This window comes from Acomys russatus, chromosome 2 (assembly GCF_903995435.1).
Source record: "Acomys russatus chromosome 2, mAcoRus1.1, whole genome shotgun sequence".
Lineage (NCBI taxonomy): Eukaryota > Metazoa > Chordata > Mammalia > Rodentia > Muridae > Acomys > Acomys russatus.
The window spans coordinates 9,571,701-9,588,867 of record NC_067138.1 but is presented as its reverse complement, the minus strand read 5'-3'; the positions used below and the strand labels follow the sequence as shown (position 1 = coordinate 9,588,867).

General features: G+C 53.3%; 1 protein-coding gene across 3 annotated transcripts in view; it reads left to right on the top strand.

Moving 5' to 3' along the window:
- Cntfr (ciliary neurotrophic factor receptor) overlaps positions 1-17,167 on the top strand; it is a 38,672-nt gene that overhangs the window by 12,383 nt on the left and 9,122 nt on the right. For 2 of the 3 annotated variants that reach the window (XM_051157980.1, XM_051157963.1), the window contains exons 3-4: positions 8,648-8,735; positions 12,601-12,834. In XM_051157980.1, the coding sequence (XP_051013937.1) occupies positions 8,648-8,735; positions 12,601-12,834 (322 nt within the window). Of the gene's footprint in view, positions 1-6,784; positions 6,947-8,647; positions 8,736-12,600; positions 12,835-17,167 lie in introns of those variants that run through there. The other variant, XM_051157971.1, reaches the window with a different exon arrangement.

Below are 17,167 nucleotides of genomic sequence, written 5' to 3'. Positions count from 1 at the left end.
GGCTTCATTTGCCTGCAGTGACTACCTTCTTTGGGGGGCATTGTCACCTAGACTCCCATATTTCCCACAGCCTGATTTCTTCTGCTTTCCTCAATTGGTGATCACCTGGCTTTTCTGGGATTGTCCATGCCAGGCTTAGTTTCCTTAGGTATTGTGCCTGGTGTTTGCTGTCATGCCTGGTCCAGGGAGTGTGCAACAGGCTCTTCTTCATGGGATGCAGGTATCAGGGCCACTGCTACAACTAGAGTGGCCTGCAAGCACTAAGATTGTCAGCAGCATCGAGTTGTTCCAGGCTTGGGGACTGGCCAGCTCAGCCTGGATTCCTTTGTGTCTGGATAGCACCTTAGGACCTAATATCAGATCCTGTGATGGGGGCTGGGAGTGGAACTGCAGTGGCCAAGGGCACGCTAGGACTCTTGTCCTTAGTACTTAGTTAGGTGAGCACCTACTTTGTCCACTGCTGGGCACCTGTCTCTTCCTCTCTTTTTCCTGACAGTGATGACAGGCTTGGGTGTGGTTGTTCAGGTAAAGCATTGTTCATTTCCTTCCTCTCTCCTGCCGGGGCTGCATGGAGGCCTGCCATCTGCATGACTTCAGCACAAGTCAGGAGCACAGAGCGCAGACGGTCAGTGGGGAGACAGGCCGAGAACTGTTGCTTCTTAGCCTGGAGAAATTGGGGAGGCAGTAGGGTGTGGAGTACAGGTCAACTTGTTTGTTGTTTTCTGGCATGTGCTATTACCAGCGCCACCATCTCTCATCCCAGGCCTTGCTCACCCCTGCAGCCTTCCTGGATCTCCCTCCATCCCATAATGTTGTTGAAAGCAGGATGGGAGGAAGGCAGAGCTGACTGGGAAATAACTGTCATTCTTCACCTTCTAAAGACGCGAAGCTGCTCCTCAGACACTCGCTTCACCTCCTCTCCTGAAGCGCAGCCAGGTTCCAGCTCAGTGTCATGGCGACTGTGTATTTCCCATTGCGAGTATGGCGAGCTGAAAGGGACTAGGGAGCCCTGGCTTTCTGGAGGTAGCTGTGTCTGTGTGGAAGGTTGCCGGCTTTGAGTGTGATGACATCCATATGTGAAGTGGTCTGTGTGAGGGAGTCTCTGTGTGCAACTGTGACTAATGTGTGTGTGTGTGTGTGTGTGTGTGTACACACCAATGTATGAAGCATGTGGCAGCAGTGTCCACAGGGGAGTGATCATATGTGGCCATGACTGTAGACAGTCTGTGTGTCTGCAGGGCGATGCCTCTGTGTGTGTGTGTGTGAAGATCGGAGCCCTGGGAAGGTCTTCTGGGTGGCTGTGAAAGTCTCTAGTGTGTGCTTTGTCTTGGGTTGAGGTGAACACTGGGTCCTGTGTCACCCTGAATTGAGGGTGTGTGTGAACATGTGGGTGTGTGTGTGTGTACTTATGCCTGTGTTTACCATCAGGAACAGATTGTGAAAAGCAGGGAGCGGGGGGAGGGAGGATGGCTTGCTCTCACCCAGCAGAGCAGAAGGCTCCGCAGAAGCAGCACGCATGGCACACGTGCGTGTTAAGGGGGCAGAGAAAACAGAACATTGTTCCATAAGGAGAAAGAGACGTCTCCCCCCCCCCCCACACACCAGCGCTGGCTCTGCCAAAAAGACCATCTTCAGTTCTTCCTGTTCCAAGCCCATGCTTCACATGTCCTGCTGGTGTTAGAGTGTGTGTGTCGTCTTCTTTTTCTTCTTCTCTTCCTCTTCCTCCTTCTTTTTCTTCTTCTCCTCCTTCTTCTTCTGAACAGGTTCTCTCTACATAGCCCTGACTGTCCTGGAGCTCACTATGTAGGCCAGGCTGGCCTTGGAGATCTGCCTGCCTCTGCCTTCCCGGTGCTGGGACTAAAGGCGTGGACTACCACGCCCTGCCAAGAGTGCGTTGTACTTTAGCAGTGATTTGGCAGAGGTGAAGGTTGGGGGATGGTAGAAATGCTGAGGCAAACAGTCCTTTGAACTGGGCCCCAAGTCTGAAAAGCTACTTTGTCCATCCTGTGTCTGTGGGGGACAGACACTGCCCTGCCATCTCATTCCTGCTTCCAAACTTGTTGAAGACCTTTTCCTACCTCTTACCCCAGCTAGAGAGTCTCTTTCACCCATACTGCCTCGTCCATCCCCCAGGGAGCATGGCATTCTGGGCTGTCTAACCCTCCCATTTAACGCACAGCCCCTCCCAGGCCTTCCCCTGACTGGTATGTTGGGCTTTTCTGGGTGGAGGAGTGCCCCGTCCCTGGTAATTCTAAAAACTGCAGACTGGGCTTGGGGCATAGGGAGTTTGTCACTTTTGCCTCAGATTCTGTGAAGCTGTCCAGAGCATGTGCCTGAAGAGAGGCTGTGAAGTCACCTGTCTCCATGCAAGAGGCAAGGGCTGGAGTCCTCCGAAGAAAAAAGCCCAGACCTTCCACATCTAGGGGGCTGCTTGAATACAGCTTCCAGGGCTCCAAGTGGACCTCCACCTGTGGGCACAGGCTGGTGGGGAGATTCCCATCTTCCCAGGACACATCCCCAGCTGCTCAGCCAGGCCCATCACAGGAGGGGCCCCCCTCCCGCTCCCCAAACACGTCTGTACACACGTGCAGCAAGCAGGGCACGCACATGCTGAACTCAGGGTCCCCACGGTACGAGAGGCTGGGGGTTGGGGGGAGTGTGAGCGCTTAGAGTCCATGCTGCTGCCAAAATCCATCGGAATCTGTGTGTGTCCCCCGCCACAGGCCCCCCATCTCCGGCTCTGGAGGTCACAACAGCAGGTGCAGATACCCACCCCCACCCCCCAACTCACTCACATTGGGCGGCCTCCTTTTCCACAACCTCAGCCAGCGGCTAGCGCTGGGAGATTGCTCCCCCTGCCTCCCTCCTGCCACCCCTCCCACTGGTGCTCAGTTTATCCTACCCTTTCTGAGCGGGGTGGGGGGGGGCATGTGCACTAGTTCAGGGGGTCCTTTCCCTGGGAGTACTGAGGCTTGCCCAATAGCAGGAGGGGCTATGGCAGCCCAGGAGGAGAACGAGACTCCTCGAATCCCAACCTCAGTCACAACTTCTTGGTCCTATGTCACGTGAGGTGGTGGCACCAAGAGATGAGAGGGAGAGGAGGTGTAGATTCAAAGGAGGGAAGGGGTTACAGGCAAGAGTCAAGATGGGAGGGCACTACTGCTGTCGAGTGGGAGCCTGTAGCCCAGGAGCTGGTCCCCTACCCACATCCTCCCCCTTGTGGTGAAGGGACCTGCAGGCCAACTGCCAGGAGCCAGGCCTCCCTTCTTGGCCTGGTCCTCTCCCCATCCAGCCTGTGAACCATTCAGGCCTCTGCATCAGCCCTCGCCACCCACACTGTCCAGGCTGTCCAGGCCTGGTGGGATCTGGGGGCCTCCCAGCCTAGACTCCTCCTCCTCCCTGGAGCTTCCTGCCCTGTCTCTCCCAAGCTCCCCCTTGGCCAGGACTAACTTCTCCACAGGTCCGAGGCTTTGCTGACATCCCAGGCATCTGAATCGGTGTCTCAAGTGTTTGCTTCATGCCCATACATAGGGCCCTTAGGGCTGCTATGAGAAGGTGGGGGTAGAAGTGAGGACCCGGGGGGCAAAGGGTGCCCCTCTCTATTGGGATTTTTGAGTTCGGAATTGTCAAGGGGGGACTGGAAGCTGTGAAAGTGTCACTTCGGCCCTGCACTAGGCAGTGCAAGGAATCCTGGCCAGTGACCACTGGGTCTCAATTACCCAGTTTGGAGGTGGATTGGCAACCTTGCTTTGAGGTCACCGGAGGCTGCCCTTCTCCTTCACTGTCAAGGCCAGAATGCACATTCCTAACCCCCACACCAGCCTCCACCCGAAGCTTAGGACAGGCTATCACAGATCAACACTCACACATAGTTGGGGGTGAGGCCCAGTCAGCAGTGCTCCCAACCCCCAGCCCAACCTGTTGTCAGACAGGGATTCCCCAAACTTCTGCCTGTGGTATAGTAAGGACTTTCCAAAGAGCACCTCTAGACCGTGCCTTTAGCTAGGCAAATGAGGTGGGGACATAGGGCAAGTGGGACATTGCTGGGCTGGTAAGAGTGGTCTTGGAGTCCCGAATCCTAAACCAGACTCCAAAACTGGATAACTGAGATTCCCCAAGTCTGTAGCTTGTCACTGTGTCTGGCAGTTTACTAATGGTGACTGTCAGCCTTCATGGGTGATAGCCTTTCTGTGAACTGGTATCATTCTGTATGGCACTGAGTCTGTCAACATCTTTATGTCACCATGTGCTACTCTGTGTGACTGTATCCATCCCAACTGGTGTCATTGCGTTGTTGGTGTCATTGTGATTGTCACTTACCACAACATTGTTACTGTGATGACTGTCAGCATCCTCGTGTGTCACTGTGAACAGTACAATTGTATCATTTTCTCTGACTTATCACCGTGTGATAGTGTGTCTTAGTGTCACAGTGGGACAGTGACACTAAATTAGAGCCCTAAAATTTGTCTTATATGTGACTTGTATGCATAAATAATGATGACACTGGTGTTCCATGTGGCTGGGAACCTTGTGCTGCAGGGCACTGGGCTGTTTTTCATGCCGTCTGGGCTCCCTGGTGATAACTCCTTTGAGTGACCCATAAGGGACCCTCGGCCAGTGTGCACTCCTCTCTGGGGCTGTATGCCATTTGTCGTCCAGATCTACCTGAGAGTCCTGGAGTATGGACTTGGAACAATTCCTGAGAAAGGAGCTGTTTGCCTCGAGATAGGAATTGGTTACGAGTGGAGGCCAGGGAGGTGGTGTTCTGTTCTGGATGCCCCCAGCTTCGCTCTCCGTACTTGGGGAGTGGGCCTCATTGGGACTTTGAGGATATGTGGGAGTGAAACTGCTCTGAGGTTTTGTTTGTTTGCTTGCTTGTTTGTTGGCTTTTATCATCAGCAGAAACAGAGGGGTGAGGCTCTATTTCACCTAAGGAGTGGGCTTAAAAAAAAAAAAAAAAGAGTGGGCTTTTAGATCCCCGCCCAGTGAGGATCCTTCCAAGCTCAGGAAGAACATGCTGGCTGTTGCACCTTATCAGTCCCGGTTGCTGCACTGCCTGCCTGCCCACTTCCAGCTAGAGTCATCACACAGGCTCCTGGAGACGGTTGAGGGTGGGCACAGAGAGAGAGCCTTTGTGTCTGTCTTTCCATTTGCTGTGGAGTATCTGCAGTTCCCGGTGTGCCCGCTTTCCTCCTCCTGTCTCTACCTCTACTTCTGTCTCTGTTCCTTGTCCCTTTAAGCATCCACTCAGCACTCTGCCTCACCATGCCAATTTCTCCTACCCATTTCTGTGTGCCCAGACCCTGCAGTGTCTGTCTTGGTACCCCACCCCCACTCTCTGCAGCACTAGCTAAGCTCACTAGCTCTCAGCAGCACCCGTCTCCTGTGGCTGCAGCCCTGTTGGCCCAGGGCCCGGCCCTTACAGTAACTCATCGGGCTGATGGAGGCGACTTTGATGAAGAAGACTCCCCTCCCCCTGTGGGGGCCTGACTGTGTGAGTGTGTGTGTGTGTGATGTGTGTGTGGTGTGTGTGAGTATGTGGTGTGTGAGTGTGTGGTGTGTGGTATGTGTGTGGTGTGTGTGTGTGTGAGTATGTGTCTGTGAGTGTCTGTGATGTGTGGTATATGTGTGAGTGTGTGGCGTGTGTGTGAGTGTGGGATGTGTAGTATGTGTGAGTATGTGGTGTGTGTATGTGTGTGAGTGTGTGGTGTGTGTGAGTGTGTGGTGTGTGTATGTGTGTGAGTATGTGGTGTGTGTGAGTGTGTGGTGTGTGTGTTGGTGTGTGTGTGTGTGGTGTGTGTGTTGGTGTGTGTGTGTGGTGTGTGTATGTGTGTGAGTATGTGGTGTGTGTTTGTGTGTGAGTGTGTGGTGTGTGTATGTGTGTGAGTGTGTGGTGTGTGTTTGTGTGTGAGTGTGTGGTGTGTGTATGTGAGTGTGTGTGTGTGTGGTGTGCGTATGTGTGTGAGTGTATGTGTGTGAGTGTGTGGTGTGTGTGTTGGTGTGTGTGTGTGTGGTGTGTGTGTTGGTGTGTGTGTGTGGTGTGTGTATGTGTGTGAGTGTGTGGTGTGTGTGAGTGTGTGGTGTGTGTTGGTGTGTGTGAGTGTGTGGTGTGTGTATGTGAGTGTGTGTGTGTGTGGTGTGCGTATGTGTGTGAGTGTATGTGTGTGAGTGTGTGGTGTGTGTGTTGGTGTGTGTGTGTGTGGTGTGTGTATGTGTGTGAGTGTGTGGTGTGTGTATGTGAGTGTGTGTGTTGGTGTGTGTGTGTGTGGTGTGTGTATGTGTGTGAGTGTGTGGTGTGTGTGTGTGTGTGTGTGTGTGTGTGTATACATGCTGGGGAGAATGCTTGTGTTCCTGTCCTGGCTATCTACCCCTCTAGCCCACTGAGGACCTAGAAGGAGCAGAGAGCAGAGGCCTTCCTTCCTCTCTTGCTCTGACACTCCCTCTGGGTCTAACCTCTGTCCGCTCTGCTTGCTGGTCTACCTGTCTGCCTGCCCACCCCACCTCACCACCCCACCCCACCCCACCCCGCCGCCCCTGCCCCATATGTGTCCTGGTTCTTGTTCTCAGGTGGTGGTCAGTGGACTGGCACTGAGGTATAGGACCTAGGAGAAAAGTATGGACAGATGGCAGCGATTGGGGGGAGGGGTAGCTAAAGGCCTTCCAAGGCAAGGATGGAGGGAACCAGGCAGGGTGGCAGCCTGTCACCTTTTCTCCAGAACCAGCTCTGTGTTCCAGCCGACTCGGGACCCATTTTGTAGCTTGCTGGTTCCGTGTCCTGGCTCATTGTCTTAACCTCCTGAGGAGTACCTGAAGATGAGGGTCCTATGGAAGCTGGCCAAAAGGCGACCAAGGCCCTAGAGTCACTGACGTGGAAAGGGGTCAAGACCACAGCAGCAGAAAGGGCCTGTGCCTATGGCTATAAGGACAAGCAGGCTCAGAGGAGGTGGGCAATCTGGGGTGGGCGGAGGGCAGCAGAAGGCAGTGGAAAGTCCTCTCCCATAGCGGAGCTCCCAGGAAGTCAGGCTTACTCCCACCCTGGTTGCAGCAGCCGATGCCCGCCTTCCTCTCCGCTTCCTCTAGGCGTACCTGGCAGTGTGTCCGTTCCTCTGGCTGTGTGTCTGGCAGTATTTCTGATGCTATCTCCGGCTGTGTCCCTGACAGCGTCCCTGGCAGAGCGTCTGACTGTATCCCTGATACAGTGTCTCCTCTGGCAGTGTCTTCGGTGGTGCGGACACTTCCTGACTGAGCATCCGGCGGCTGAGGCTCTGGTTCTTTCTCTAGCTTCTTGTCTGAGTGTACGCCTGTTGGTGTCTAGCACTTTCCCTGCTTGTGTGTCAGAGTCTCCCTGGCTGTGTTGCCGCTGGTTTCTTTGCCTAAGTTGTTGCTTTTCCTCGCCTGGGGTCTGGCCGAGCAGCTAGCCGTGGCTTGGCTTTGGCCTTGGCTGTGCTCTGATCACTCCTGGCTGCTTCTCCGGGTGTGTCCATCTTTGTCTGATGCCCTCTCTGACAGTTCTCGTGTGGAGCCGATTGTTTGGGGGCTGTGTCTGGTTGTTTGGGCAGTATTTCTGGCCAAGGTTTACTGGGAGACTGGCTGGGCCTGACAGCAGCCATGGTGTCTATCTTTGGGGCTCTGCTTCTCTGTGGTTGACAGTCCCTCGGTTTCTATCCTCAGACAGGAAAAGGGAGGTTGTCACACTTAGGGCCCATCCTGCAAGAAAATGGTTTCCTGTCTCAGATCTGAGCATGTGCCAGGCAGGGTTGGGGAATTGGTCGGATTCAGGGAGGCAGGACATTGTAGGGGGGAGAGAGCTCCCCCCTCCCCCCCCCCCCCCACGCACTAGATTCCTCCTGGCTTCTGGGGACATGTGCTGGATGTACTTTGTGTACCTGCATGAACACATGTACACACTGACTCCTCTGGGCTGGGCGTCCCAGGCTGCTGCTAAAAGCATGTATCTGAGGTGAAGAATGGTCTAGGATCCTTGATAGGGACTTCCCGTATGAACAGTCTTCATTTTCTTTCTGAAAAAACAAACACACACAATAAAGCCGAAGCAACATCTGAGTTGCCTAGCATGCATTCCAGGGTCTTGGTGCCCCGAGTTTCCCAGAGTCCAGTAGGAGTCTGTGTAGAGCCAAGGGGCTCTTGAGCGTACAGGTTTCAGCTTTCTCCCTGGAGGACTACAGCAGGTGGCCTTATATTCAAGGCAATCTGGAGACGTATAGACCCTCAATTAAGTTAAAACATCATCCTTTCAGTTTGTGGTGTGTATACCTAATTAGCTAAGCTCACTGGTAGAGATGTGGGTGGGTGGTTGTTTTTTTTTTTTTTTTAATTTTGAAAAATGGCCTTGGCATTACCGAGGCTCTGTAACTCATCCACGGTTGACTACGTTCTGCAGTCAGCAGTCTCACTGAATGACAAACCACTGTTGTCGTTCTGTAGCATCTTAGCAAACCCTTCCTCCAGGTGCCGATATATTGGTTTCCGTTGCTGGATAGGGGACTCCGAGCCCCATTAAGAAGAGTGTTTGGGGGTCAAGGTGCCCTGGCCTGGGGGTCAGAAGAGCAGCACACCCCCAACCCACCAGGAGGTTTCCTGCCTGGGCTCATGCTGCCCCTCCTCAACCCGTTTCTCCCAACAGATGGCTGCTTCTGTCCCATGGGCCTGCTGTGCTGTGCTTGCTGCTGCCGCTGCCACGGTCTACACCCAGAGGCATGGTAGTCCACAGGGTGAGTGCTTGGGAGAGAGCGGCTTGCCAGTTCCCTCCCAAAACTGTGCGTGAGTCCTCACTGGCACAGCTGTACACAGATGCCCCCAGAGAGTCACGCTGGTACACCACAGCACTGTCATGCATGCATCACCCAGGGGACGTGTAGTTGTGCGGCAGCGATAAGCAGGGTGACCTATTGATGTCTCCTAGGTACTGCCCTCCACAGTCACACACACATGCTGATCGGAATCATTTGTTTTGAAGCGAAGGGAGAGGGTACAGGAATAGGGCCTGGGAGTGGAGGTGGGGATAGGGCCCCTGTAAAGTATTTAGATAAAATACGTAGGAGTATAGGGGCATTTAAGAGACTGGGCAAAACTGTTATTGGTTTCTTTCTGATGTCACCTTTATCCTTGAAGAATAGTGACAAAGATGGTAAACAGACGTAGGTCCTCATGGAGATAGATGGGAGCGGGCTAGAGGAGAGGGGGACTGCTGGGGGGGTGGGACTGGGTGATGGTAACCTCTGCCCATCCCCCACCGGTTGTCTAGAGAGGTCCCCATAAGCTTATAGGACAAGGAACTTCACCGCTTCCGGTGGGGACATGTACCCCCTCTTAACATGACTGTCAGCCCTTTAGCTACATTGAAGTCTGAACTTGCAGGTTGTCTCCTGCAAGCTTCCCATTGGTTGAATCCTGTCCTGCCTCCTCTGCCTTGGCTTGGGGAGGCCATGAAAAAAAGTAACGCCAGCGCCCAGGTGTCTAGCAGGCCTTGACGGCTGATTCCCACCATCCTCCAGACTGTGTGTGGGTTGAAAGGGTAGCTAGCGGGGTCAAGGCATCTGTGGCCTGTGGCCTCTTCCTTATGAATGAGACTAGCAATTGAGGCCCACATTGAGCCTGGCCAGTCCCAGAGCTCCTGGCTGGATCAGTGCAGGGCCTGCCAGGTGCCTCTGCTGTTGTGTATATAGGTCTCTGTGTACATTAAAGTCAGGGCTGTGTATGGCCAGGGCCCCTGGCATAAAGTCACAACTCAGAGTGTGTGAGACTTTTCTTGTGTAGGTGAGAGCATGGCTGTGTTTGGGTGTCTCCGTGTGTCTACCTCTTTGTAGGCTGTGCATTAGCTGGGTGAACTCCCTTCCCTGGCCTGTATCATTGTATTTGAGACTTTGTCCTGTGTGTGATAGTATCTGTTTTTCTTTGTATGTTTTTGTCTTTGTTACAACTCACCCTGTCCATGAAACCCTGTCCCTGTGAGTAACTGTGCCTCTAGGTGACGGTTCCTTTCCCCTGCCCCCCCACATTACCATCCCAGATAGGGCATAGTGTCCCCGTAGGATTGAACCCATGTATGCCTGTAGCCTTGTGACAAGTGGCTGGTGTGCTGACGCTCTGTGTGTAAGCATCCTCCTCCTGCATGTGTGGCAAAATGAAGTTGCTTTGCACACCCGGGGGGACTGTTTCCGGCATGTAGTCCCCATGTGAGTCTGTGTGTGCAGGTGTGAGGGAGCTGTCAGCTCTGTCCCTGTGTTCTCCACGTCCATGACCTCATCCTGTCTCTGTCTCTCCTCCTGGCTTCTAACAACCTTTTCACAGCTGATCCCGTTGGAGCATTTGTCACCGCGTCAGGGCCAAGAACCCCATCCTCCCCGCTGCTGCGGCTTGGTTTAATTTCTGAAATGGACAACACACCAGGAGGGTCACCTACAGGGCTGTCCCAATCAAACCAGTGTGCCATCTCGGAAGTGGTTGCCATTGTTGCGTTATTGTCACTGTGGTGACACTGTGCGGTTGTCACTTCCTGTTACTCCTGCCTCTGCATTAAGACCTGTGGTTGTTGCAAGTCTCTTCTGCCTTTCCTTTGTCATTGCTATCAGATTGTGTCTCCACTTTTTTTTTTCCCCAAGGCAGACAATGTGTGATGGGGGAAGTGTTTAGTCCACTGCTATTGTATTTGCTGTCAGGAGATGTCTTCTTATCTTACCTGTGGCTGTGCCACCCCCTGCCCCGGTACCAAGGGGCCATACAGAGACCATGTTTGTGCTGAGTGGCTTTTGGTCAGTGTTGATATGTTGCCGCCTGAGACCCTGATGGCCACGCCCCCTCCCCAACGGTCAGTTTTCAGCCTCCTCCTCAGGCAGCTGGATGCAGGGACGTCTCTGTTGGGGAGGTTGTGTGGAAGAGAGGCTTGGCATGTTTCCTGGAAGCTCCAGGTTTTTGGAAGGGGGCTCAGTGGCCGGAGCTATTTGATTGAGGGGGGGGGGGTGGGCTCGATGGCCTGACTCTTGGACACTGGGCCTCTGGTCAGGGGGAGGCTGGTCCAGCCTCACAGCTGTGGCCTCCAAGGCCCCCAGCCACCGCCCTTCCGCCTGCTCATCCTCTGTTCGGCTGGTCCAAAGCCCCATAGACAAGTGGTCAGGGCTGGCTCTGTTTCCTGCTTCCCCCCTCCTCTGGACAGGGACAGAGAGGCTCAAAGAGGGGCAAAGGCGGGGACAAGGCAGTGTGATGGAAGCAGCCGCAGAGACCCTGGCCAGGGAGGGTGACAGAGGCAGCAAACTGGACAGATGTTCCAGCCCAGAGAAAGGCAGTCCTGGGGAGGGGGCTGCGTTGAGGGGGGTGACTGAGGGGCCCTTGAGGGATCATTCCCCCCCTCCCAAAGTCCTGGTGGTGTTAACAAGTCTAATTAAGAGGCCACTGGCCCAACTTAATTGGCTCGTTAACAGGAATTGCCTCTGAAAATCCCCCAACTCAGCGGGGTGGCTCTCTGGAGGGGAGATGTGAACAAGTGTTAACGAGGGATCCCGCAGCAACCCCCCCCCCCCCCCCCCCCCCCCCCCCCCCCCCGCCACGGCTGCCCCTTCCTCCTCCCTTTTCCCCTCCCACCCTCACTCCACAGTTTTGCCTGGGATGAGGGAAGCATCCGCCCTTCCAGGCTCAGGGGGCAGGAGGTGGGGGTGTCTGCCGGTGCCTGTGGATCTACCTCTGTGACTTTACCCTGCTTGCTGCCTTCTCAACCTGGCGCTGCCTCTGTGCAGGTGCTTCCTTCTGTCCTTCTGTCTGTCACTCCCGGGTTGGCCCCGGGCTGCCAGACTAGGGCAGGGGTTTGGCCTTAGTTCTGATAGGCCCCTCCTGGTGGCAAGAGAGGAACTGGCAGATTACTCCCTCAGCCCCAGCCCTCCCACCCAACCCCAAGCAGTTTCTGCTTCACAAAGTTGACAGCTGCCAGGAGTTCCCCAGGGCTTGCTTCTTCCCAGCCTTCCGCTGCTGCTACCCGTGTCCTGGATGGCTAAGGTGGGGGCAGGAGCGTGGGGAGGGTGGGCAGATAAGGAAAGGAGACAGGATGGAAAGACAGGCACAAGGGAGAGAAGTCCGGGAGGGTGCAGCTCAGCATCATCTTGCCTTTATAATGTCAGCTGGAGACACAGACCATGGCACAGGGAGGATGGCAGAAGCAGCAACCAGAGTGGATGCTCCAGCCGAAAGAACAGTGATTCAGGGGAGGGATGGGGGTTTGCTGATGGCAAGAAGTTAGGATCACAGCGGTCAGGAAGCTTTCTAAAAGTCCCAGACTCTGAAGAGGAACTGAATTTTCACTGAGAATAGATTCTTGCAAATGCTACACAATCTCTCTTCATGGGCCCCCTCTTTCTCTCTCTCTCTCTTTCCCTCACCCCACAGAGGGTCTCTGCACATAGGCATGCGTTCCGAAATGAAGCCCCTCGCACACTTGTGTAGCCACAGAGAAATTCTGCACAGGCCCGGCCCGGTTCCTCTCCACCCACACACCTTCAGCCTCACCCAGGCACGTTCGCCTGAGGTGTGCCAGGCAGGACTGTGACCTGTGAATTTTGTCTTGTGCCCTCCCTGTCCCCCCCCCCCCAGAGGCACCCCATGTGCAGTATGAGCGGCTGGGCGCAGATGTGGTGCTGCCGTGTGGGACAGCGAGCTGGGACGCAGCTGTGACATGGAGGGTAAATGGGACAGACCTAGCCCCTGACCTGCTCAATGGCTCTCAGCTGATACTCCGGAGCCTGGAACTGGGCCACAGTGGCCTGTACGCCTGTTTCCACCGAGACTCCTGGCACCTGCGCCACCAAGTCCTTCTACACGTGGGTTGTAAGTATTGCCTTTGATTCCTGACCTCTTATCTGGTGGCTTACCTTCCTTGAGGACCAGGCCACACGCTCTTCCTGTTGGGAAGGGAGGGAAGAGACAGACAGCTGCAGCCTGACTTACTTTTCCACCCTACCCTAACCTGTTCCTCTGACCCCTTGAGTTTCATCTTGCTCAAGCCCTGCTCACCTTGCTTGTGTATCCAACCTCCGTGGAGGGCTCTACCTCCCCGTGTCCTTCTTATCCCTGTGACACAGTGGGCCGAGGAGGGCTGGCAAGGCGTGTGGTTAGAAAGGCACCCTAGGGTCACAGTCCTGAGCTGCTGGAGTGGCCTCACCGCATCTACTCCCACAGGAGAGTGCTTGAGGAAGGGAAATAGAGCATAAGATTATTATATTCAAGAGCAGTCTGAGAGGACTCAAGGAAGGAAGAACGCTTCCTATGTGGGAGATACTTGGAGAACTTGGATCCAGAAGACATATGGAAACAAAATGTGTGTGTGTGTGTATATGTATGTGTGTGTGTGTGTGTATATATATATATATATATATATATATATATATATATATATGTGTGTGTGTGTGTGTGTGTGTGTGTGTGTGTGTGTGTGTGTGTGGTTTTTTTTTTTTGAGATAGGATCTCACTATGCCACCCGGCTGGCCTGGAACTAGCAAAGTAGAGATCAGACTGGCCTCTAACTCACAGAGATCCACCTGCCTCTGCCTCTCGAGCGCTGAGGTGAAAGGTGTGCGCCACCACACCTGGCTGGAAACACCATTTCTAACAGAGAGCTGACTAGGCCTCAGAGCCACTTGGGTTGATGACAGTGGAGACAGGGAACCTAGGGAAGTGACAGAGTACAGCTCATGATCCAGGAAATTGATGTGAGTGATATGGTCAGAACTGGGTCCAGGCAGCGAAGAGAGGCAAGTTGGAGGGAGCGAGGCAGGGGCAGGAAGGTGGCCTCGGGAGGTGCGGAAGACATCGTGAGGATCTGAGACCAGAGAATGCAGTTGAGGAAGTAGGGATGTGGGGGCCTCCAGGGACTGGTGATGAGTAGGAGGTGGGAAAGGCTAGAAAGGGCTGGTGGCCTGGGCACAAGACAGGAAGAAACAGAAGCAAAGGTGGGCTCTGTTGGGACAGTGGCTGGCCTCGGGTCTCCCTACACCCAGGTCCAAGATGAGGCTCTAAAGACAAGCAGTTTATTTTGCACATGATGGAAACATCTTAAAAAGTGGGAAAGAAGGCTGGCAGGTGGTGGCGCATGCCTTTAATCCCAGCATTCGGGAGGCAGAGGCAGGCAGATCGCTGTGAGTTCAAGGCCAGCCTAGTTTACAGAGTGAGTCCAGGATAGCCGAGGCTACACAGAGAAACCCTGTCTCAAAACAAAAACAAACAAACAAAAAAGTGGGAAAGGGAATAGAGAGGGAAGTTAAGTTATTTAATAAAAAACATGAGTATTTATCAGGAAGACGAAATGGCTCCACAGGTAAACCCTATGCCTCACATGGTAGAAGAAGAGAACCAATTTCTGCAAGCTATCTTCTGATCTCCACATGTGTGCTGTAGGCCAAATGCACAGCCCACACTAAATGTAACGATGTGAGGAGGAGGAGGTATTAGTGGGCACGATGGCGCATACTTATAATCCCAATACCCAGAAAGCAGAAGCAGGAAAATTGCAAGTTTGAGGCTAGCCTGATCTATCCAGGACATCTTTCTCAAAAAAAAAAAAAAAAAAAAAAAAGAAAAGAAAAAGAAAAAGAGTTACAGAGTGTTTGTTGTCTCTTGATGACAAGAGCCACCAGTAAGGGGACTCTGGGTATGAGATGCAGAAGACATGTCCGAGCTGTCCTCCTGAGGGCTAAGGGCACTAGAGTGTTTGACACTTTCCTACCATCAGTGATGGAGGGCCCTCCTGGGGGAGTGTGCCTGTGGGCTCTTTCATCACCTCACACTTTTGGCCCAGTGTTTCGATGGCCAGAGAGGTCTCTCCAGAAAATAACTGGTGTGGGCGAGATCTGCAGACATCTGCCATAGGTGTCAGGTGGAGGTCATCTGGCTGGGGTGGGGGGTGGGGTAACGGGTGTGGGGAGGGACAGACCTGCAATTGGTCCAGAGTGAAGGCCAGTAGGTCTAAGGGTCTGAGGTTCAAGGACAGGCATCTATGGGGGGTGGAAATTTAGGGATTGTCATTTATTGCAGCTGGGAGGGGATGAGATGGACAGAGGGGAGATTGTAAAGGGAGACTCAGAACTTTCGCCCTGAACAGCATCAGTATGTGATGGGTTGATAGCAAGATGGAGGCAGCAGGACAGAATGTAGAAGCGAGGAGTGTAATCTTTTTTAAAAAATAATTTATTTATTTTTATTGTATGTGCATTGGTGTTTTGCCTGTGTGAGGGCATCAGATCTTAGAGTTACAGACAGTTGCGAGCTGCCATGTGGGTGCTGGGAGTTGAACCCTGGGCCCTTTGGAAGAACAGTCAGTGCTCTTAACCGCTGAGCCATCTCTCCAGCCCAGAGGAGTGTAATCTTTAAAAGGAGTCAAGGGAAGGTAGGGTGCTGAGGTCCCTGGATGCGGGCGCCAGTGGGCAGGTGCCCTGCTCTTGGCCGACAGAGTGAGCGCTTGGAAAATCCTCCCATCTTTTCTCCTGAGCCAAATATTCCTGTTTCTTTGGCTTCTTCACATTTGGATTTAATTTACCCAACAGCCAAAAGATAGATAGTTCTTTTTATTCCCTGGAAGTTATCTGGGAGTCTTGCTCCTCGTCCGGAGACCAGTGTGACCAACCGTGTGCAATGCTGGCTGAAAAGTTGCTCAGGACCGCCCACTAAAACCCCCACCAATGGGGCTGAATGGGGTGTGAAAATACAGGAGTGGAGACATCCTTTCCATGGAAAAGCCTTTTCTTTTTCTCTCTTTTGAGACATTGTTTCTCTGTGTTGCCCTGGCTGGCCTCGAACTCAGAGAATCTTCTGCCTCCCAAGGGCTGGAATTAAGGGTTTGTGCCACCGCTGCCCGGCTGGAAAAGCATTTTCAAACCGTGTTCAAATCAGGGAGAGATGGCGGTCAGGCCAAATGTTTTATCCGTGAGCCAAGGATGGAGTGACCCCTGTTGTCCTTGTGTAGAATTGCAGGGCCAGAGCCTCCTGGGTTTAGCACCAGGTAACAGAAGTTAGCTCCATGCCCTCATGCGGTAAAGAGGCCGCTGACCAGAAGAACCATCTCTCCACGGTTCTCCTGACTTCTCAGCTGGGTTCCCAAAATAACGAATAAGGCTGGTGGTGATGGCGGTATCTGGTTGCCCTTAACCCAGTTTCTGGTGCTGCAGTCTTTGGAGGGGGCTTGAGTTTTGAGGTAAATGTCCACATGGCTGCAGCCTTGTGATTGTGACCAGGGTCCAGACCACTTAGATACAGCTCACTTTACTCCCTTGACCTTGCCCCTCAGGGGAGGGTGGCCATGCATTGGCCGTGGTAGCATCTGTAACAGGTACTTAGCTCTCACGGCCTTACTTCCGTCTAAGGAACCGGTTAGAGGGACAGAGAGTATTAATTACGGTTGCCTCGGCCCTTTGTGTTAATAACAAGAGACTGGGTTTGACGGCATCAATATCAAAGTATCCTTCCTGCCAGCCACTCAAGGGCACGGCGACCTTGCCTGCAGTTTGTGGGTCCTTTAGACCAAGAATTACTATTTATTATAATTTAATATTTAGCCCAAACCTGTACAAGCTTTATTCCCAAGTTCCCAAAGGAACTTAGCCATGGTGATGTTTTGGTAGAAGACCCCTTAGCCGGGGAGCCCCTTACTGAGTCCTCTGGCTCCGTCTTCTTGCTCTCAGGTGAATCCTCACACAGCAGCAAGGCGGCTCCCACTGAACAAGTTAGGAAACGGGGTCACAATGTTCCTTTTAGTAGCATCTCTTTTTGTTGTTGTTGTTGTTTGTTTGTTTACTGGACAGTGCCTATCATTCCGACCTTAAGCTAAAACAAACCAGAGATTAAAATAATTTTTAAATGGACAGTTTCCTGTTCATCCCCTCCCTCTAAGGGTCACCAAGACAGAAGCTTTTGGTTCAGCTCTGCTGCCCCCGGCTCTGTTTGCCTGGGAGGGAAAGACTAGCCCACAGGACTGTGGCTAGAGATGTCAAGAAGTGAGGGGGAGGCAGGAGGGGGTGTTTGAGAGCCTAGAACTTGGGGTACCTCAAGGGATTCCAGCAAGCAAAGGTTAAGACAGGCCATGAACCTTGAATGCCAAGCAGGAGGAGTGTGGGTGTGGCATGGGCAGGCTTTGCCGCAGAAGGGTCAGCGCGCCCCACCCTGGCCTGAT